The following is a 23,366-nucleotide window of genomic DNA, read 5'->3' on the forward strand; positions in this document are numbered from 1 at the left end:
TTATTTAGAAAACTTCCCTTCCACTATTCCCTCCTTCCTTGCATCTCTCCCCTATACCCAGCCCTCAAAGTTTAAGGGCTTGTTTTCATTGGACCATTTCTATTTCCTTGCTTTGTTTCTTGATATATCACATTCGCGTGAGATCATCTGGCATTTGTCTTTCTTTTACTTAATTCACTTAGCGTGATCCCCTCTAGTGCTGTTCATGCTTTGGAAAATGGCAGGACTTCATCTTATAACTGAGTAATATTGCATATAATATATTGCATCATGTTTTGTCCACTCTTCTGTTATTGGGCACTTGAGTTTTTTCCGTATCTGGAGTTGTAAATAATGCTGCAGTGAACACAGGTGTGCATATATCTGTTTTGGTAGTATTTGTTTTCTTGAGAGAGATAACACAGGAATGAAATTTCTGTATTCTATTAGTAGGAATTAATAGCAATATATATATATATATATAAATTTATATGTTAGAAATATCCTTGCTATCTTTACATTCCCACCTACAGGGAATGAAGATTTCTTTCTCTCTTTATTCCCACCAGCACTTGTTTCTGTTTTTTTTGGTATAATCCCCTTCACTGATTTGAGTGGATAGCTCATTATCATTTTGATTTTCATTTCCCTGATGGTCAGGTGATGAGTGATTTTTCATATGTCTGTTGGTAACTTATGTATCTCTGGAGAAGTTTCTCTTCAGTTCTTGTTCCTATTTTAAGATTTTTTGGGCCAGGTTCAGTATTGCTCAGGGTTTACTCCTATTCTTTGCTCAGGGAACACTCCTGGTGGGGCTTGGGGACCACCATATGTGGTGCCAGGGGACTGAATCCAGATTGACTGCAGTATATGGCAAGTGCCCTACCTGCTGTACTGACTCGTCCTGGATTCGTTTTTTGAGAATTGCATATTCAAGTTTTACTCAGTTTTAAGTTGGATTACTTGCTTTCTTTTGGTTGTTGTTAAGGTGTAGTATTTCTTTGTATGGGCTGGAGCGTTAGCACAGCATGTATAGGGCGTTTGCCTTGCATGCGGCCCACTTGGGCTGACCCCGGTTCGATTCTTCTGCCCTCTTAGAGAGCCGGGCAAGCTACTGAGAGTATTGTGCCCACACGGCAAAGCCTGGAAAGCTACCTGTGATGTGTTCAATATGCCAAAACAGTAACAACAAGTCTCACAATAGATAAGTTACTGGTGCCCGCTCGAGCAAATTGATGAGCAACGGGAGGACACAACAGGACTTCTTTGTATGTCTAGCCTTAACCCTTATCAGATGCATGGCTTGCAAATATTTCTCCCATTACATAGTATTTCCTCCTCATTTTGTTGATTATTTTTATATCCACACTGAAGATTCAAGATATGATATCTATTTGCCCATTTTCTTTTATTACCTATTATTGCATTGAAAAGTTTCCTTGTTTTTCTTTTTTTTGAAATTTTTATTGTTTCTGTGATTTACAAAGTTATTTAGTTAACCTAGGATTCCAGCACCAATCCTGTCACCTGTCTCAACTTCCATCCATCAGTGTCCGCAGATTTTCCCTGTGCCCCTTCCCTCCTCAGCTTGCTTCCTTGACAGGCACATTGATGTGATTGCTGTAGTTTGGGCCTCATACATTCAGTATTGTTGGCTCTGTATCTACCAATATAGATATATACCACATGTCTCAATGTCAGTACACCTCAGTACATTCCCTCTCCCCCCTGCCCTGCACCTCCTGCCTGTTATTACTATCTGCTTCTTCTTAAGTCTTCCCCCGGTATCTTTCCTTTCTTGTCTTTCTCTTTCCTATATCTAGTGTTAAGGGTGATCTCTTTAATACCTTAAATTCCCTCATCCTTTTTATTATTTTATTATTTTATATATAGATATATTGCTCGATACAGGCCCAGTAACATGTCCATTTTGAGACTTGTTACTGTGTTTGGCATATTAAATACATCACAGGTAGCTTGCCAGGCTTTTGCTGCATGGGCGAGATACTCTCGGTACCTTGCTGGGCTCTCTGAGAGGGGCAGAGCAATTGAACCCGGCTCGGCCAGGCTGGCTGTGCACAAGGCAAACGCCCTACTGCTGTGCTATTGCTCCAGGGCTAAATTTCTCTTTCATTATTACTGTTTTTGGCATATCGAATACATCACAGGGAGCTTGCCAGGCTTTGCTGTGTGGGCGAGATGCTCTCGGTAGCTAGCCACACTGCCTCTGATGGCTCTTTCTACTCCAGCCTTTGAAGATTTGTCTTCTTTCTTTCTTTTTTGTTTAAAGTATTTTTTTTATTAGTAAAACACCATGAGGTACAGTTGTAGAGTTACAAATTTTTGTGCTTGGGTTTCAATTATACAATGATCAAATACCCATCCTTCCACCAGTGCCCATTTCCCACCACCACGGATCCCAGTATCCCTCCCACCCCCCATCCCCCCATCCCACCCTGCCTCTGTGGCAGAGCATTCCCTTTTGTTCTCTCTCTCTCTTATTGGGTGTTGTGGTTTGCGAAAGAGGCAATGGGTGACAATTATGTTTGGTCTGTAGTCTACTTTCAGCATGCTTCTCCCATCCTGGGAGGAGAGAGTGATCCTCTTTTTAATGTTTTTGCTGCTGATATTTTTCTGGAGTCATGTTCTAGTTTTAAGAATGCATTTTCCACAATGCTTTTCTGAGTAGATAGAAGTTAATTAATTTTTTAAAAGTTCTGGAATTTACTTTGAGAAGGAAAAGGAACGGAAAATTTATTCACAGTTGCCTTGAGGATGATCTGTTATAACCACATTTGTGCTTTGCCTTGTACAGTTTCTCATTTTTTACAAAATACAGCTGTTGATGACAAATGCAAATGACCTTGCTTATAGCCAGATGATTAATGACTATTGAACTTAAGTGGGATCTTTGACACGGACCTTGTGGTTTAGCAGTCATATTCTAAAATTTGATACTCTAAAGCAGAGTGCTTTCTCTGTGTTAGTGTTGGCTGGTGGATCAGTTGTTTAGTACCTGATGAGCTACAGTCTTGAGTCTGAGTTAGGTGTTTTTCCCAGTGAAATTCTGTTTGTTCCTAAAGACTCCAATTTAGTAACCATTTCATAAACGTATCAGTTACACAGGCCAGATGTTAAAGGTGGAAATATTCACTCATTTTTTGATGTGTGCATAACTAATAGAAGCACATTTAGTGCTCTTTAGTGAAAGCATAGGTATAAATGATAGTGTTTAAAAGCAAGGGCTCATATTTTTCCTTTATGGGTCCTATTTCTTGATTAACCATCCCGGATCTTCCCACATCATAGTTGATTTTTAATATGAATAGCACTGTAGCACTGTTTTGTAGTACTCTCCTCCCATTGTTCATCCATTTGCAGGCCCAGTAACGCCTCCATTGTGAGACTTGTCCTTACTGTGTTTGGCATATCAAATACGTCATGGGTAGCTGGCCAGGCTTTGCTGTGCGGGCGAGATACTCTCAGTAGCTTGCCGGGCTCTCCGAGAGGGGAGGAGAAATCGAACCCAGGTTGGCCAGGTCAGCCTCGTGCAAGGCAAATGCCCTACCTGCTGTGCTATCACTTTATCCCAATATGAGTATAATTTGCTCGAGTATAATGAATGAGTATAATAATAAAAATTCTTTGGGGGTTCTTATAAGAATTAAATACTAGAGCATACTATGGTACCTGTTGGCATAGTCAAAATATAATCTGTGTTAGAGATTGGTTACATGCATCTTTAAAATTAATGTAATGATGAGGAATCATAGTGACATTCCATTAGGATGGCAGAAACTGTATTTTGCCTTTTTATAAAAACATGAAGACATGCATTATGCACACACATTTGTAGTAAAATAGTATCATTATAATTACTCTTTGAGGAAGACTGATTTAAGCACTTATATGAATTTGCTTAATCTTCAAAGATACCTGAATTTTATGGATAAGGGAACTGATGCAGATATACATTAAATAAATTGCCCTTAGTCATTGGGCTAGAAAAAGGCAGGGGCTGGTTTTATTTTTTATTTATTAAAATTACACTTACATTTATTATATGAACAAGAAAATGGAGAATTTGAGAAATCTGGTAGTATATGAATTTTTTGCTTTGTTTTGGGGCCACATAGTTCTCTGAGGTTGCTCCTTTTGAGGTTCAGGGAACCATGTGGTTCCAGGGATTGAACCTGGGTCTCTGCAATACCTTCCCTCCATTTTTGGAGCTATCACATGGGTCCCAGGAGTAGGTTTTAAGTCCATGGTTTGGATCCAGAGTTCTTGTTCTAAACAGTTTTGAGATGTACCTTGTAGTTTTCTATACTGCTATTACTTGCTAAATCAAGTAGGTAGCTGCTGGATTAACAAATATGTTTAGTGCTTATCTTTCAAAAGAAGTTAATTGTAAAACTTTTTTGGAAGTAGAAACTAAGTATAATTTATTTTTCTTTGTTTTGTAACAAGAATTTTATGTGGACATGAAACAATTAGTATAAAGTTATTTTTCATTTTTAGCCTTTCCACTAATAAAGTAAGCAAATTAGAAAACAAAATTTCTAACCAAGTAGTATTCAGGTAAAATCTTCAGCTTGGTGAAGCTCAAAAAGTTTATTTTTAAACATTGGTTAGTTTCAGTTTTGTCATGTAATTTTCTTGCAGATTTTCCTTTTCAAGTTGCCTTGTGATCCTTTTAGTTTAAAATGCTTTTTGATGGGCAGTGGCTAGGATAACTCAGAATCGAAGTCCCTGCCTTGCAAGTTTGATGCTTTGAGTTCATTGGTGTCAGGGATTGAATCTGGGCCTCACTGAACTACTACAAAGAGATGATACCCTTGTATCATCTGTTTGACTCACTAACTCCACTCTTGCATTCTCGAAAGCAGCACTGGCAGCTCTACTCTCTGGAGCATTCCCAACCCTTCTCCAGTGTCACAAATAACGTTGTGATCTGTGATGCACTGCAACTAAAGTGTAGAACCCACTGTGAGCACCACTACTAAGGTGCAGTACCCCTGGTATGCACCACAACTTAGAGTTGTACAAGTACTATGACCAGTGTGTACATGTGCAAGCACCACAACCAAGCACGTGTGACTCCCAGACAGTAGCAACAGCAACAAAGGGAAGAGAAGGGAAAATAGGTAGTTTGAAGTCATAGTGCAGGATTTTTTAAAACCATTTTTATTAAGGTTCCTTAATAATTTATTAAGGAATTGACAATACTGATAATTATACATATCATGCATTCATCATTCCCACACCATGCCCGTCACTAAAGTATACGCTTCCCTCCTCCAATTTTCTGTGAGGCCCTTCCACATCGCCCTTCCATGTAAATTCAGTTCTGTAGGCAAATCTCCAGTTCTGATGACTGTGACCAGGTATTGTTCCCTTATTTTGTTTCTTTATATCCCATGAGAGATCTTTTAAGAAATGATATTGTGGAGGTGGTAATAGAGGAATAAAGAAAAATTCCGTAAAGTCTACAAGATCACTTGATCACTTGATCACCTGACATCCCGTTACTCAGCGATTTACTCAAGTGGGCACCAGTAACATCTCCATTAATCTCTGTTGCATGCTAGTGTAGCCCAATTGCATCTGCTTGCTCCAGGAGCACAAAGATCCTCAAACTGATCATTCAGGGTCTTGACAAAGAAGTCTGACCATCTCGTAGGTGGGCAGCTATGTGATCTTTTGACGTCCTGTGGAATCCAGTGAGTAATGGCTCTAGTCCAGTGGTCATCTCCAAATCGCATTGCGTGTCCAGCCCGTCTGATTTTCAACACCTTGGCAAACGAGACAGCATCCCTAATTCTACATTGTCGATGGAGGTCGGATTTCCAGATTCTTTCTCTCATTTGAGTGAAGCGTGATACTCCAAGCATAGCTCTTTTGCTTCCTCTTTGGGAGACCCGAATAGCGTTCTCATCCTGTTTTCATAGGCCCAAGTCTCTGAGGTGTATGTTAATGCAGGAAGAACAGTGGAGTGGAAGAGATGTGCCCGGGGCCGGCGGTTCTTCGTCCTCTTAGCTATTTCTTTGACGCTCTTGAAGGCGTTCCAAGCCTCTCTCTTCCTCCTGCGCAACTTAGGTGCCAGGTCATTCATCATGTTTACTTCTCGACCTAGGTACACATAACTGTTGCATTCTGAGATGTTCGTTCCATTGAGAGCAAATGAAGCATCAGGAATGAGACTGTTTCTCATAAACATTATCTTCATGAGATTCAGCTGTAGTCCGACCTTTCCACACTCACGGTCGAAGTCGGCCAGCATTTGTGCCGCTTGGCTAATGTTTGGTATTAGAATGATGTCATCAGTGAAGCCGAGGTGGTGTAGTTGCTGACCGTCTATCTTCACTCCCATTCCTTCCCATTTCATTCGTCACATGACGTTCTCGAGGTTGGCACTGAAGAGTTTTGGTGAAATGGTATCATCCTGCCGAACTCCTCTCGACGTCGATGATCATTTGCTCATAGAATGGTGAGATACTGGTAGTTAATCCGTAATACAGTTCATGGAGGATCCTGATGTATTGAGTTTGAATGCCCTGTTTGGCTACGGCTTCGATGACCACTTCAGTCTCAACAGACTCAAATACCTTCTTTAAATCAATGAATATTAGAGCAGCATCTTGAACTCCTGAGAAACCTCAATGAGCTTGGTTACCATGTGAATGTGGTCGGCCATGCTGAATCCTTTTCAGAACCCGGCTTGCTCTCATGGTTGTCCTTCATCTGCTATTCTGCCAATCCTATTCAGGATGGCTCAGGTGAACAGCTTGTAGACGACAGACAACAGGCAGATCGGGTGACTGTTGCCAATGTTGTGAATGTCTCCCTTCTTGTACAGTAGAACAGTCCTGCTGGTTTTCCACTGAGACAGAACATTGTGTTCAGACAGGTAGCGTGTGAAGAGCTGAGCCAGTGTATAGATGAGTACTGATAGCAGATTCATCAGGTGTTTGGGTCTGACCTTGTCTAGACCGGGTGCTGTTCTCTTCTTTACCGACAAAATGGCGTGTTGGATTTCAGAAGGGAAAATGTTGGGAATGACACATCTATCCTGCGGAATTTGGTATGTAGGCAGGTAGAGTTGGCTATTGAAGAGATCTGAGTAGAAGTCATGGATAATCTTCTCCATTGCCCTTCTGGAAGATGTGGCAGATCCATCAGGATATTGGAGGGCAGTCATCTTGGTCTTGTTGTTGGCGAAAGATAGGCAGGCGTTGCGAATGCTTTTCCCGGCTTCTGCCGCATCTGCCAGCACTGCTGCTCTTCTCTCTTTGAGGTCTTCTTTATCGCTTTTCTGCACTGCTTTGCGAGCTCAGATGTTCGCTTGTGGTTGCCTGAGGCTTGTGCCCAGCCATGTTGGCGAATGAGCTTGAGAGTTTCGAAGACAGGTGTCTTTTGTCCACAAGATAATTGATACAAATTTTAAAACTATTTGTTAATATAAATATGAATTGAAAATTAATAGTATAAATAAATCTATGGTAATTCATTTAAAAATGTACGTGGGATAGATAAATCTTTCAGATAATACAGTTTAGTTAGAGTGAGAATTAAGAAAATCATAAGGGGAATATCTAAATAAACCTATAAGGGTATTTTATCTTAAAAAGGGAATATTATTTATTTATTTATTAGTGAGACACCATGAGGTACAGTTGTAGACTTACAAATTTTGTGCTTGGGTTTCAGTTATACAATGATCAAGTACCCATCCCTCCACCAGTGCCCATTTCCCACCACCACGGATCCCAGTATCCCTCCCACCCCCCATCCCCCCATCTCACCCTGCCTCTGTGGCAGGGCATCCCCCTCTGTCCTCTCTCTCCTTTTGGGTGTTGTGGTTTGCAAAAGAGGCATTGAGTGGCAATCATGTTTGGTCTATAGTCTACTTTCAGCATGCTTCTCCCATCTTGGGAGGATCCTCCCAACACCCTTTATTTGGTGCTCCCTTCTCTATCTGAGCTCCCTTTTCCCCTAGCATGTGTGGCTGGCCTCCAAGCCATGGAACAAAATTCCTGGTACTAATCTCAGCCATTCTTGGGTGTTAATCTCCTATTTTGTTACTTTATGTTCCCCAGATGAATGCAATCTTTCTATGTCTATCCCTTTCTTTCTCAGTCATTTCGCTTAACATGATACTTTCAATGTGGTACACTTGTATGTAAATTTCATGACTTCATCTTTTCTAACAGCTACATAGTACTCCATTTTTTCCAAAATAGACCATGTGCTAGGCCACAAAACATACCTGAATAGAATCAGGAAGATAGAAATAGTATCAGCCATCTTTTCAGACCACAATGCACAGAGGATAGAAGTGAATCACACACAGACACGGAGAACCAAATCAAACACCTGGAAATTAAACAACTCAATGCTGAACAACGAGTGGGTCAGGAAGGAAGTCAAGGACAAAATCAAAACATACCTGGAAACAAATGACAATGAAGACATGAGCTACCAGAACTCACGGGATGCAGGGAATATTAGTTTTATGTTAGAAATCATTATAGGGGCTGGAGTGATAGCACAGTGGGTAGGGCTTTTGCTTTGCACTCGGCTGACCCGGGTTCAGTTCCCAGCATCCCATGTGGTCCCCTGAGCACCGCCAGGAATTACACAGGTAATTCCTGAGTACAGAGCCAGGAGTAACCCCTGTACATTGCTGGGTGTGACCCAAAAAGGAAAAAAAAAAGAAATCATTATAAATAATGCCAAGCATCTGCATTAATAAGTAAAAGGTTATAATAAAAATCTATGGAAGTTAAAATATCACTTGTATAGACAGTCAACATTTAATATGTAACATCAATTCATTATTGAAAAAGAATAAAATCCCATAAGATATGAGTAAAAATACCTTTTTTTTCCTTTTTGGAAATATTTTTGTTTAGTTAAAAAAATTGATTGAAGATCCATGATTTACAAAGTTAGTGATAGTTGACTCTTAAGCATACAGTAATTTAGCACCAACTTCTCCACCAGTGTCAGCCTCCCTCTATCAGTGTTCTCAGATCCCCTCCCCACACCAACAGCCACGATACCCCTACCAGTCACCCTGCCAGGCACATTACAAAGTTTCATTCTTGCTACTTAGGTTTCATGTTTTCAGTTCTGTTGAATTTGTGTTTTGGATTTACGGCTAGACACCCCCACTTATATCACTGGTATGACTGAAGCCCTGCTGCCTGTTCACCCATTACTTCCCTTTCTCTTCTTCCTTCCCTCCTTGATTTCTTTCCTTCTTTTTCTCTCTAACCACTAGGGTCAGGGGTGTTCTAGGCATCCCACATTTACAATACATTTCCTCATCCAGTATTCTGTATTCCACAGATAACTGAGACCATCCTGTGTTTGTCTTTCCCTCTGGCTTTCTTCCTTCAACATAATATCTTTCAGTTCCAACCAGTTGCTGCAAATTGCATTATTTTATTGTTCCTTGAAGCTGCAACTATTCCATTGTGTCTGTTTAGCACATCTTCATAATCCACTCATCTGTCATTGGACACCTAGGTTGGTTTCATGTCTTAGCTGTTGTTCTGAGTGCGGCAATGAATACTGGTGTGCATATATCCTTTTGGGAGAGTGTTTTTCTTGTCCTGCGGATAGATGCCCAAAAGTGTAATTGCTGGGTCATTTGGCAATTCAGTTCTAAGTTTACTGAGAACTCTCCATACTTTTTCCCACAGGGGTTGTACCAGACAACATTCCGACCAGCAGTGGATGAGAGTTCCTTTTTCATCGCATCCCCTTTAATACAGATTGCTTCTACTATTTTTGATATGTACCATTCTCACTAGTGTGAGATGCCATCTCATTGTCGTCTTGATGTGGATTTCTCTGATGCTAAGTGATGCTGTCCATTTTTCTCATGTGCCTACTGGCCATCCACCTGTCTTTCTGTGAGAAGTATCTGTTCATTTCCTCCCCCGACTTGTTGACAGGGTTTTTGAATTTTTTTTTTTTTGGTTACTGTTATTTGTGAGTACTTTATCTATCCTGGATATCAAACCTTTATGTGATATGTTGAATGCGAATTTTTTTCCCCATTCAGTTACTTGTCTTTTAACTTTAGCCCGTGTTTTAATTTTTTTGTCGCGCAGAAACTAACTTTACATACTCCCATTTGTTTATTTTTTATTTTGTTGCCTTTGCGAGTCATATCTGATCATTGAAGGCTCCTTTGAGGTCCAAATCTTGAAGCCTTCTGTTTTGCTATAATGTACATTATAGTTTCTGGTTGGATTCAAGGTCTTTCATCTACTTTGAATTGACTTTTATGTAAAGTGTAAGATAAGGATCCAGCTTTAGTTTCTTATGTAGTTATCCAATTTTCCCAGCACCATTTGTTGAAGAGATAATCTTTACTTCATTTCAAGTTCTCAGCTCCTTTATTGAAAATTAACTACCCATGTATACATAGGATTTTGTCATAGGGTATTCGATTCTGACCCATTGATCAGGGAGGGCCTGTCCTTATTCCAATACTATGCAGTTTTGATCACTATAACTTTATAATATAGTTCCAAATTAGGTCATGAAATAGCTCTGTATTTCTTATTTGTTCAGTATGGTTTTGACTATTTGTTGTCTTTTTTTGATTCCATACAAATTTTATGATTGAGTTTTCTAGATTGTAGAATAACGTTGTCTGAATTTGGATGGGGATTGCATTGCATCTGCATAATAGCTTAGGTAGGATAATCATTTTAATAATATTGATTCATCCAATCCATGAGCATTGAATATTGTTCCATTTCCTAAAATCTTCCTCTATCTTTTTCTAAAGTGATTAAAAGTCATCATGGTATACATCTCCTGCATCTTTTGATGTTTTTGGATACTGCTTTAAATGGGATAGACTTCTTGATTACTTTCTTTTCGGATTCATTCTTTTAAACAGAATTTTTTTTTTTTAACCTAGTGGAGGCCAACCATAAGTGCCACGAATGATGTCATACTCACTGGCAAAGTGCTGAGAAGTTTGTCTTGTCTTTTTTTTTTTTTCTTTTGCCACATCTGATGGTGTTCAGGGCTTACTCTTGGCTCTGTGCTTAGGGATTACTCCTGCTAGGGTTTGGGATGCTGGGGATTGAACCCAGTTGACTGAGTTCTTACTATGTTCTTACCTGCTGTTCTATCTCTTCTCCCCATTGTCTTTTAAAGACTTACGTTTTGGGTGGTGGTGGTGCTGCCCAGGTCTTACACCTGGCTCTGTGCACAGATATGACTCCTAATGGGGTTCTGGGGACCTTATGAGGTGCTGGAAATCAAACCCACATTGGTCTTTTGCAAGGCCAAGTGCCTTACATGTTGTAATAGCTCTCTGGCCCCCAAAGAAGCTCTTTTTTACTTTATTTTTTAAACTTTTTAATTGAATCACTGTGAGGTAGACCCTTACAAAGCTGTTCATGATTGAATTTCAGTCATACAGTATTCCAGCACCCATCCCTCCACCAGTGTACATTTCCCACCACCAGTGTCTCCCATCACCCCCACCCCCCACCCTCTGCCTGCCTCTATGGTAGGAGCTTTTCTTCTCTCTCTCTCTCTCTCTCTCTCTCTCCCTCTCTCCCTCACATTCTCACACACTCTCCCTCTCCCTCCCTTTCTCTCTCTCTTTCTCTCTCTCCTTCTGGGCATTGTGATTTGCAATATTGATACTAAAAGGTTATCAAAAATATTCATTACCTACTTTTAACCCTTTAACCCTCAAATCTTATTCGGTGTAATCATTACCAGCTCTTATTGTCATACTGGTCTCTTCTCTATAAAGAAGCTCATTTAATGCTTCTTGCAAAACTGGTTTCAGTGCTACCATATTTAAGTTTTTAATCATGTAGCAGATTCTGTATAGTTTTTTCTGTTCAGTGGAGTAAGAAACTGAGACGTAATCAGGCTAGGAAGCTTATTAAAACAATTTTAACTTGCACAATATGGTTTTGTACCTTTGGTTGTCTAAAAAGTTACTTGATACTGGTTTTGATGAACAGTAATTCTGTAAATATTTTGATATTGAAAATTTTCTCCCTCTTTTCAGAAAGTAATTTGGTTAGTCGAATAAAACATCACTAACTTTTATTTAACATTTTGTTTTAAGGAATTGAAATTACCATTCACATTTTTAAGTGGACATATTCATGAATTGAGGATTCATGTACCGTGGACAAAACTGGGTTCAGAACCTGTGGTAATTACCATCAATACAATGGAATGTATTTTGAAACTTAAAGATGGAATACAGGTAAGAAATTATTTGAACCTAATTTTGTTAACCTGTTTCAACAGTTATTTAATATTTTTGTAACTTTTAGAATATGTTTTCAACTTTATGTAAATAGCACTACACTGTAGCACTGTCCTCCCGTTGTTCCTGATTTGCTCAGGCGGGTACCAGTATCGTGTTCATTGTAAGACTTGTTGTTGCTGTCTTTGGCATATTGAATACACCACGGGGAGGCTCTGCTGTGATAGTAAAAGTCTAACTAAGAAATAGAGATTGTGGGGTTGGAGCAATAGGATAGCAAGTAAGGCATTAGCCTTGCCTGCAGCTGACCTGGGTTTGATCCCCGGCATCCCGTAGGTCCCCTGAGCACCGCCAGGAGTAATTTCTAAGTGCAAATCCATGAGTAACCCCTGAGCATTGCCAGGTATGGCCCAAAAAGAAAGAAAAGAAAAGAAAAGAAAAAAGTTATTTTCCTTAGAAAATCTAATGGTCCAGGGCTGGAGTGATAGCACAGAGGATAGGGTGTTTGCAAATTTATAAATAAATGTAACATAATTATACTACTAGTTTGCCTAAATGTGTATAAACTTTAGATATAGTCGCAACATTTCATATGCCTGTAGAACTTTATTGTAGAGTTATGTTTTTTTTCTCTAATTTTGCTTAATCTGTTAAACCCTAATTGGGATCACTTATAATGCTCATTACCTATTTCCACTGGAACTGGGGTCTGGTAATGCTCAGTTTCCAGGTGAAGACTTTTCAATTTTGGCTAGAAAATTGTATGATTTTTTTTGTTTGTTTACATAGATGAATACATGACATTTCTAAATGAGGTGAAAATTTTGCATGTCATTTTTAGGAAAATGAAAATAGATTGATTTTACCTTATACCCAAATCTATTGTATCTTTCAAATTTTGGCATCAGAATTGGATTTTTTCCCCTAAATTCTTCATAGTCCCATATTATACTTCTTTTTAGTGTTTTTCTAAAGGTATATTAAAATTTTAAATGCTTCCTGTCAGAGTTTTCTAGGAAGGAAATAGCTCTGTATTGCAGCAGTCTGAAGAACTATTCTACTTTCATCTCGTAGAAAAGAAGTGCCTTTCTTTTATAATTTTTCCTTATCTCATGTTTTGCTTTCAGTTTAAAGAACTTTCTAAAACCAAGTTTATTGGTTAGTATTTCAAAGTTGCATTTCAATTATAACCTCAGTGTCTCTTGTGCATTTAGTTACATGCATTTGTAAATTGGAAGTAATTTGAGTGTTTTATCAAACCACTGGGTTTAAACCTTATTTTTTTCTTTTTTGATATTTTGCAAACTTATTATTCAGTTTAACATAACTAATGGTAATTCTTTGTTATGTTCTTATATGAAAAAAATAGGTCAACGTATTTCATTGAAAATTTATTTTGTGAACTTTAAATATTTGTGAGATTGATTTGGAAATCTAGAGGTGGTTATATTGTATTAAGTTTTACTTTGCATTTTTATTTGGTAATACTTAAAAGGTTCTTAATCATCATCTGTTCTAGGAATTTAATTTTTCAAAAGTCTGGAGTTGGTTATACCACCCATGCAGTGCTCACCATATTAAGAGGGGGAAAAAATCCAGACACTAAGTATTTTTTCAATGGTAAGGTGGAAGTTTCAAGGCCAGATGTCCCATAAGAAACACATTTTAAAAGAGGCAAATTACAACTAATTATAGAGGCAGCAGAAAAAGATTTGTAACACATGACTTAGTTCAACCTAGAACTAATATTTGATATTGGAACTTGCAGAAGGCTACTGCAGGAATGATCAGATTTCCTGCCTGCATTGGTATTTGAGACATGAATTTTGTATTGTGTACAGCAAAAGGTCAAGTGTCATGAGTATAAATCGCTCTCAAAACAAGTATTTTTTACAGATGTTTGAGATTTTGAGGTAGAAAGGATTTTTGAAAATTGCAGTTGACATTTGGACAAATTATTCTGCAGTGTCTATCCCTGGAGAGTAATACTTTGGTTTATACTAGTGATTGAAATTATTTTTTTCTGTATAAATATAACAGTTGAATCTCATTTTTAAAGTTTATTTTCATATTTTAAACTGATTATTGTATTAATATGCTTGTAGTAATAAAATTGAATAAGCCCGTATTTAATCTCCCAGCTCTTAGGGAATCATAAGGAATTGTTTTACAAATAAAATTAGTATGTGATGGAAGGAACACTTTTGTTATATATTTAAATTTAAATAAAATGTTACAAATGTTTTAAGGAGACATGTCTACTTTATCATATTTATGCTACACTTTGCTTAATTTTTTTTTGGCCAGAAGCCTAGCTTTTTAAAAATCAATTATTAAAATTTGAGCTTGTAGTTTTATGTAATAGATTAACATATTTACAATACTATTATTAACATATTTACAATACTATTTACTATTTTTTGAATTTCCTAATTCAAAATTTGGAATTAGGAAGTATGGAAAATTTTGGAAATGAAGTATATGTTTTCTTTTTTCTTTGTATCATATTTGCATCTATGAAGTCTTAAAGTAGACTTATCAAAATATGCAGGTTAAAATGTTGAACACAGTAGGATTAGTTTGACTTTCAGCTATACCTTAATGACAAAATTTTGATTATAACTGCAAATTTTATGTCATCGATCCAGAGGAGTTACATTTTTACTCTTGACTGTGACATTGTATTCATTATTTCTTGAAATTGTTTCAAGTTCTATCTTAACTGCTTATTTGTTTTTCTACAAAGTATATGTAAGGTCAAATTAGACTCAAAGATATTAGGTATTTATTTTTATTTGAATTATTCTAATTTAGTCTATTTATCCAAAGGGCTTCAGGATTGCTTTTTTTTAAGGTAGAATAGACAAGTGGAGCTTACTTTTTTTTTTTTCCTTTTTGGGTCACACCTGGTGATGCTCAGGGATTGCTCCTGGCTTTGCACTCAGGGATTATTCCCGGCGGTGCTCAGGGGACCATATGGGATGCTGGGAATTGAACCCGGGTCAGCTGTGTGCAAGGCAAATGCCCTGCCCGCTGTGCTATTGCTCCAGCCCCAAAGCTTTTGATCCTATGCCAGCTTCTAGCTATTCTGCATGGCAGAACTTTTCTGGAATGTAGAGACTTTATGTAATATTAGAGCATATTTTTTCCTTTATTTAAATTTTGTCAGGATTTTCTATTTATTTGAAGGTCTGTAGACTACTAATGATTTTATTCCTATCTCCCTCGGGATTTGGTTGATTTACATACTGATCATCACTGACATGCGGTCTTTGGAAATTTTAGTACTGATCATTATAGATTTAATAATGTTGCATTGAGTAATTAGTCTTTATTAATTAAAAAAAGTAAAACTGGAAGTTAAAATGAGATCAGGAGGCGAGCAACCAAATGTCATCTCCCTCAGCTTGACCGAAAGCTGTGAGTGCCGTCACTGTCACTGGTCAGATCATTATGCCTTGTTTTAAATTTTAAGTTTTATGTAAAAGGTAAAAGGTAAAGGCTCTCCCGTTGATCGTCGATTTGCTTGAGCGGGCCCAGTAACGTCTCCATTGGAGACTTTGTTGTTACTGTGTCTGGCATATCGAATACTCTCGGTAGCTTGCTGGGCTCTCCGAGAGGGGCGGAGGAATCGAACTCGGGTCGGCCATGTTGGCCGCTTGTAAGGCGAACGCCCTACCCGCTGTGCTAGTATATATTTAATTAGATTAGCTATACACTAATACTAATAGTCTGTTTTGCAGACAAATGCACTATCTCTTGATGGTTATCTATTGCCATCTTCCGCTGACCTCTTGTGTTCTCTCCCCACGATTGAAAACTCCTATTACTTGATTCACAGTCTTTCTCCGAAGTTCTTCTGTGCTGGGGCGGAAAGCTAGGTGAGAGGCTGGAGTGCATGCTTTGCATGCAGGAAGCCCTGGGTAGGACCCTGGCATTTGGTCCCCACAGCATAGGCAGAAATGACTCCCAAGCAGTGAACCAGGAGTATCCTGCTCCTGAGTACTTCCGGGTATGATTCCCCCAGTCAAACAAAACCAATCACTCCAGTCCAGTTTTCAGTGTCTCTTTTGATTCTAGCACAACTAACAACAGTTTCTTTAGTCCATTTCATCTCTTTCTTTATGACCTTACTCTGGACATTGTTGTTGCATGAAAACAATTCATTCTTTCTTTCATTGGTTGGACTTCTCTGTATCTCTAGGTTCCATGTTGCCATTTGGGCATTTTTGCCGCTTTCCCCCCCTGTCTTTCATTCAGTAGTACTCAGGGCTTAGTCCTGGTTCTGCACTCAGGATCACACCTGGTGGCACTGCTCGGTAGACCATGTGGGATGCCAGGTCTGCTGCAAGGCAAGTACCCTGTCCATTTTATAGTATTCAGTTTTTTTGTTTTATCTTTGTGAAGAGGTTTTTTTCCTTTTTGAACGGTAAAAAGCATATTTATTCTTTCATAGTGCTTCTATCATACCTAGAATAAAAGAAGGTTACACTTGTTTAAGTAATGAAGTATTTTCTCAGAATAATAAGTCACTGGGGTTATCCTGGAAGAGCCAGAACAATAAGTATCTCTTCTGATGTTCAGTGTTGTAGATACTGTAGCTTATATGTCTGATGGCCGAGGAACAACAGCACTGGCTTGAGACTTCACGTGTTGGTGACTGCAGGTTCTCCTTTCAGGGAAAACACGCTCAGCCCTCTGAGCTGTCTCTACTGTCTCTGTTTCACCATTTTTTCTAGCAGGCTCTTTCTCTGATCCTCTTTTGAATAGGGTGTGTGTGTGTGTGTGTGTGTGTGTGTGTGTGTGTGTGTGTATTTGTGCATGTGGTGTGTTTGCTTTTTCTTTTTTGATGATGGAGATTGAACCCAGGCCTCAGATGTGCATTCCAACAATAAGCTACATTTCTGGCTCTATAGATGTATTTTATGGATTCTTCTGTGATATCTGAGGGTCCTGGAGCCTCTCTTGGTGATATTCAACGTGGCAGTGTGGGCCTGAAAATTCAGCTTGTTATGGCCCAGGGATCAGTCGGTATTATGGATGAACTCAGGACTTCAAGAATGCTGAACATGTACTTTATTTATTATTATTTTTAAATTGAGTCACCATGAGAAACAGTTACAAAGCTTTCATGTTTGAGTTTCAGTCATACAATGATTGAACACCCATCCCTCCATCAGTGTGCGTTTTCTCCCACCAGTGTCCCCAGTATCCCTCCCCCATTCCAACCCATCCCACCCTCTGCCTCCGTTGTAGGCACCTTCTTACCCTCTCTCTCTTGGGTATTATGGGCATGTACTTTATTATTTGGGCTCTTTTCCTAGGAGGCCCCTCATCTGTCTGTTACTATTTTTTTTTTTTATTTGAACTACTATGGTTTACAATACCATCGATGTGATTCACGGTAGGGGTTTATTCTTACAATGTTGTGACACCGAACCCTCCACCAGGTGTCCGCTTCCTTCCACCTCTGTCTCAGGGTCCCCCATTTGCCCTTGGCAAGCTTAGTTCTGGAAACCAGTTCTCGAGTTCTGTTGCTTTTGCTGTTCGTTGCCTCCATGCTTTGTGACTTTATCTTCCACATGCGAGAGATCGCTCTGTATCTGTTCCTCTCCTACACTCGGCATGATAACCTCCAGTCCCTCACCCTTCTTTTAGCTGTAGTTGTGTATTACTCATGCCGGTTCCTGCTTCAGTCGTGGGTCATCTTCTGGAGGCCCAGGACGTCTGCAGCTTTGGTTGATGCAGACTACATCAATACTTGTCTGGGAGATTTGCTTCCTTCTGATTCTCTGGCCATTCAGCCCATGTCTAGTCTATGCCAGTAGCTCTTTTCGGTCTTCTTTCAAGAGCTGAGTGCTTCAGTCTATTCCCGATTTTACGTGCAAAGCTGGCTAATAATAGTCTGCTGCTTTATGTGGGCCTCTGGGAGTCCTTTGTATCTCTCAGATGCCCCTGCCAGTTTTGTACCTTGAGCAGAGAACTTTTTGTTGTCCTCAGTCTGATGTACACAGCAGCCTGGCTGACACATTCCTTTTTACTTTGTTGTTAGCATTTTCTTTCCAAATCTTATCAGTTATCTAGCCTGCCATATTTCTGAAGGTATAAATTCTTTCTTTTCTTTTTTCTTTTCTTTTCGTTTCGCTTCTTCTTTTTTTCTGGAAATCGAGTAATTGGATGTCTCCAGATGTTTATTTTCTGATTTGCTCTTACTCGTACAGACCTGGTGTGGGGCACCTGCACTGGAAATGCCACAGAGTGAAAACAGATCCACTGTTTGATTTCAAATAGTTAGTAATTTACTGGGTAGTCTGGACCTTAGCAGTGCTATCCTATGACTCATAACCTCGCTTTTTCTCTCTCCTCCCTGAAATGTTCAAGATCCATCAGCATCTTTCAAAGAGTTCTATAGATATCCAAAGGATGTGCTTTACTTCTCAGAAGGCTTAGATGATGGTGTTACTGAGTTAGGTTGTAAAGAACCCAGGAAGTTTTTTGGGTGGTAAAAATGGACGTGAGGGGAAAAGAACAGTCATTTGCAGAGGTTATGAGTTTGATTTTAATCAGTTCTCTGTTTTTGGAGTAAAGGTACACCAGGCAATGCTCAGGGGCTGCTCCAGGCTCTGGAGGCAGAGCCTGTCAGAGGCAACTCCCGGCAGTGCCAGGAATCACATGCGAGTCAGGGATCTAACCAGGATTGGCTGCATGTGGGGCTTGTGCCTTAACCCCTGTGCTGTCTAGCCAGCCTCCATCTGTTACATTTTCAATGTTGGCTTGGTGAGGAAGAATCCTCATCGCTACTTTCTTTATCATTTCATTTAAAACATTTTACAGTGAAGCGTTGTTGCTCTTTTTACTTTAGGTTAAACTAGAAGGCCCTGAGTGTCTCGCCACCGCAGGCTCGTGCTGCAGGCTAGTAGCTCTCAGTCCAGTAGGCTCTGAAAGATGGTGGTCACCATGCTGCCGAGGGGATGAAGGCGGATCCCTTCTCATTCATAATCTCATCCTTGTTGGGAGGAGAGATTTGTGTTCACATTGATTTGTGAAGAGATTATGTAAATCCTCCTTTGTGGAAACGTGCTTGGAACTTAATGAGAAAAGTTATGCATGTCTTGCAATCGCCATTTCTGATATTGGAGAGGGCAGAGCTCTGAAGCAGTTACTTTTCCAGACCCCCACTGGGTGTTTAAGGAGCTTTCTGGTTGACCAGGGTTGTTTAGGTGATCCTTTCTTAGTCCTTTTATACGTGCTGAGTTTGGTGCCCTGGACTGAGGAGCGCAAAGCACATTATGTGTTAGGCCTTTCAGTTTCTCCTCCAACTTTTCGTTGCATTCTTAATGTCTTTGCTTTTGACAAGGACTTGGAATGATTCAGTCACCTGTTTCATGTTTTGCCCTTAATCTTGTTGATAACATTGTGAACTGGGAATTGATGGTGTTCAAGTTGTAATTTACCAGCCTCATGAGAGCTAAGGTGAAAAGTAAGCAGCAGGATCCCATGATCTGTCAGTAAGAAAGTAACGGATCAATTTACGTACAGTGTTTGCTTTGCCACATTTTCCTTCTGTTAGGAACTTCTGCAAGGAAATGACATTATTGCTTGTTTCACGAAGAGCAAAGGGCAGTCTTTTCAGAAATAGCAACGTATTCCTCAAGAGAAAACATTCTTTTGCCATGAAATATACTTACCAGACCATTGGACAAATTGCAATCTAAATAAAGATAGAGCTGTAATGTGTTGGGGGTTAAGAATTATCTCAAAGCATTTTGGCTAGTATTTTTGAGAACAGAGTTTCTTTCATTAAAAACCAGAGGTTTTCTATGAACTAAAATGTGTAAAAATGATATATACAGATGATGAATTCAGTGATATAAGTAACTTAAATTTCAGTAGTGTTATACTTCTTATTTTACTTTTAGTTAAGTTGGGGCAGGATTTGAATAGATGCTTACTTGTATTGATGGCAATTAAATGTAATTGAAAGCAAAATCAAGTTATCAGGATTGCGATAGCACAGCGGTAGGGCGTTTGCCTTGCACGCAGCCAACATGGCCGACCCGAGTTCGATTCCTCCGCCCCTCTCGGAGAGCCCGGCAAGCTACCGAGAGTATCTCGCCCGCACGGCAGAGCCTGGCAAGCTCCCCGTGACATACTCGATATGCCAAACACAGTAACAAGTCTCATGATGGAGATGTTATTGGGCCCGCTCGAGCAAATCGATGAACAATGGGAGGACCATGGATTTTCTCATATAAGTATAAAAGTCATAATTTTAATCTTCAAAAAGAAGTATCTACCCATTTGGTAATGTTTGTTTCATAATATATATTTCTATGACTACTACCATGATTAATGTTCACTTCTAAAGCACACTAAAATTTCAGGTTTATTATAAATTTGTTTAAGCAAATAAAGTTTAGTTTGTTTTTCTTTTGAATAATAAAAATGTGTAGCTTATAGGAAAACTTTATTCACCGTTTTTTCAAAAATTATTTGAAAACTTGTATTTAGTCTACGTACTTTACACTTTTTGCTGCTAATAACTTCTTAAAAATGAAATAAAAATAACTTATTCTTTTGCTTCAAAATATTTGTCATCTCATGTATGCCAGATTTATTGGACTGCAGTAGTTTTAGTGCATTTTGGCTGGAATGTTTATTATGACATCACTGTAATCTATATACAGTATGTGATTTCAGATGGTTTCAGTGTTAAATATTTTTATAATTATGCTAGTTTTGGCAATTCGCGTGGAACTTTTTCACATCTCTAATGAATATGTTTTACTTCTGGGCTTTTGAGACACCCGTGTGTTTCAAAAATTAATAGTGTGCTTTTTATGTTAATATTGTGCAGAATTATATGACTGCAGACATTTTTAGAATATATTGAATCAAAAGTAATTACATCAAAGGTTTTATTTAAAGTAGCTGAATTTTAGTTTAGAATCTATAGCATTCCTCCAAATAACAGAAGATGTCATTATAAAAATTAAATAATGAAGTTGTTTTGTGGAATAAAACACTAAGGTTTGTTTTGCTTCAACATTAACAGATTCCTTACATTTTTCTTGCGGAAATTTCAAACAGAAATTTCTGTTTTTTGCTAATACAGAACTGGAATCTGAAGCCATGTTATCTTGTAAAAGATGCACCGTTTATTATTGCCTAACCCTCCTACTGTGGTATTAAATACAAATTTTTATTTTCTAGGAGGTCTTACTGTTCTTATTTATTCCTAGTACCATTTTGCAGGAGTGATGGCACAGTGGGTAGGGCATTTGCCTTGCACGCAGCTGGCCCGGCCACCCAGGTTCGATTCTTCCGCCCCTCCCCGAGAGCCCAGCAAGCTACCGAGAGTATCTTGCCTGCACGGCAAAGCCTGGCAAGCTACCCATGATGTGTTCGATATGCCAAACACAGTAACAAGTGTCACAATGGAGATGTTACTGGGCCCGCTTGAGCAAATTGATGAACAGTGGGAGGATGGTGACCGTGACAGTTACCATTTTGAATGTATTTATTTTTGAAATTCTCTCTTCAGTTATATAAAATAGGAAAATGAAGCTAATCATCATTCTAAGGAGTTATTTTTTTTTTTTTTTTTTGATTTTGAGCTACATTTGGTGGTGCTCAGGGACCATATGTGGTACAGGGACTTTAGCAAACAGTGTGGTTGCTGTAGTTGCATCCTAGGCAAGCACCTTGACTTTTGTACTATCTGGGCCCTAATATATATTTTCAATATACAAAATTTAAAATTTAAATAATTTTTTTTGGAGCATTCTAGTCTAGTTTTGCTTTGCTTCCCTTCTCTGTTTTCCCCTTCCACTTTGCTTGTTTGGTGCTTACTCCTGGCTCTGTTTAGGGGTCATCTCTGCTTGGCAATGATTCAAGGACCATCTGTGGTACCTGGGATCCCACCCAGGTTCGCTTCATGCAAGCTTACCTCTGGTCTGGTGGCACACAATGAACTAGCAGTTGCCTTTTGTGTTGGTATCTTTGATCTATCATTCCTCCCAAGCATTGTTCCTTAAAGCTATCCCCAAACAAAAATAAGATGCCAGAAACTTGTTTTTTTTTTTTTTTTGGTCACACCCAATGATGCTCAGGATTTATTTCTGGTTCTTTGCTCAGGGATTACTCCTGGAGGGCTTGGGGAACTATGGATGCAGGGGATAGAATCTGGGTCAGCTGCAAGCAAGACAAGCACCCTGCCCACTGTACTATCACTCTGGCCCAATATGCCAGATACTTTAACTTTTTGTTACTTCCACACCCATTTACTCTTTAAATGACCGTCTTGGTGAGAATTCTGTGCCTATTGTTTTCACCTTACTTTTTCCTTTACTCTTAGATAAAAGTAACTTCATTTGCTCTTGCACTCCTGACTCATGGGACCACTAAATCTTTCTTATAGGTTATTGGCACTGTTCTCGTAAATGTGAATTCTGAAATACACTAGCTAGAATGAGGACTGAGAGTATTTCTACAATTGTTAATGGTGCTCCCATTTTATCGAGCCAGTTTATACCTTTAGTTTCTGCTCTTGTGTATACCCTGGCTTTGTTTGATGAATTATCATCCATATTGCATATACCTGTACCATTTTTCTCTTGCTTAGAACTTCTCCTTTAGCCCACTCTGTGTATGTGTGCGTACGTACGTGTGTGTGTGTGTGTGTGTGTGTGTGTGCGCGCGCGCTTGTGGCTTGTGTTGTGTGTTGATGGAGGTTAGGGATGGAGCATGCTTAGGGAGTTCAGTCAGGGTCCATTTCTGGCTATATTCAGTCATTTGGTAAAGGGCTTGAGGGGTAAAGCTTATCAGGCCAGGACGACTGGTGGCACTTGGGGGCCTCAGTGCTTAGTGGCTTCCAGGCTTTATTTACCCCACTGTGCTTGGGAGGCTCTGTCAAGTTAGGGTTCAAGCTAAGGTGCTGGCTCCTGACAGCTTTTCTCTCTTCCTGGCCTCTTGACTTTGCCTGTTGCTATGGCTATGCTCAGATTTCAAGGCCTGGCCTCTCTAATCCATTCTGATAGGAGTCTTTCTCTCCCTATTGCTTAAGTTAAAGAAAAAGAGTTCTTGTTAAACTAGTTACATGTTTTTTATAGGCTCTTAAATC

The 23,366-nt window shown here is 39.2% G+C and overlaps 1 protein-coding gene across 5 annotated transcripts in view; it reads left to right on the forward strand.

The window, feature by feature from the left end:
- Window positions 1–23,366, forward strand: part of VPS13B (vacuolar protein sorting 13 homolog B) — a 667,453-nt gene that overhangs the window by 5,425 nt on the left and 638,662 nt on the right. For all 5 annotated transcript variants that reach the window (XR_008793959.1, XM_056124953.1, XM_056124949.1 and 2 more), the window contains exon 2: window positions 12,098–12,241. Coding sequence is in view for 4 of the 5 variants with exons in the window: in XM_056124953.1 (XP_055980928.1) it covers window positions 12,098–12,241 (144 nt within the window). In the remaining variant the exon portion in view is untranslated. The remainder of the gene's footprint in view (window positions 1–12,097; window positions 12,242–23,366) is intronic.

The sequence above is a fragment of the Sorex fumeus genome, unplaced genomic scaffold (assembly GCF_029834395.1).
Source record: "Sorex fumeus unplaced genomic scaffold, SorFum_2.1 ptg000053l, whole genome shotgun sequence".
NCBI lineage: Eukaryota > Metazoa > Chordata > Mammalia > Eulipotyphla > Soricidae > Sorex > Sorex fumeus.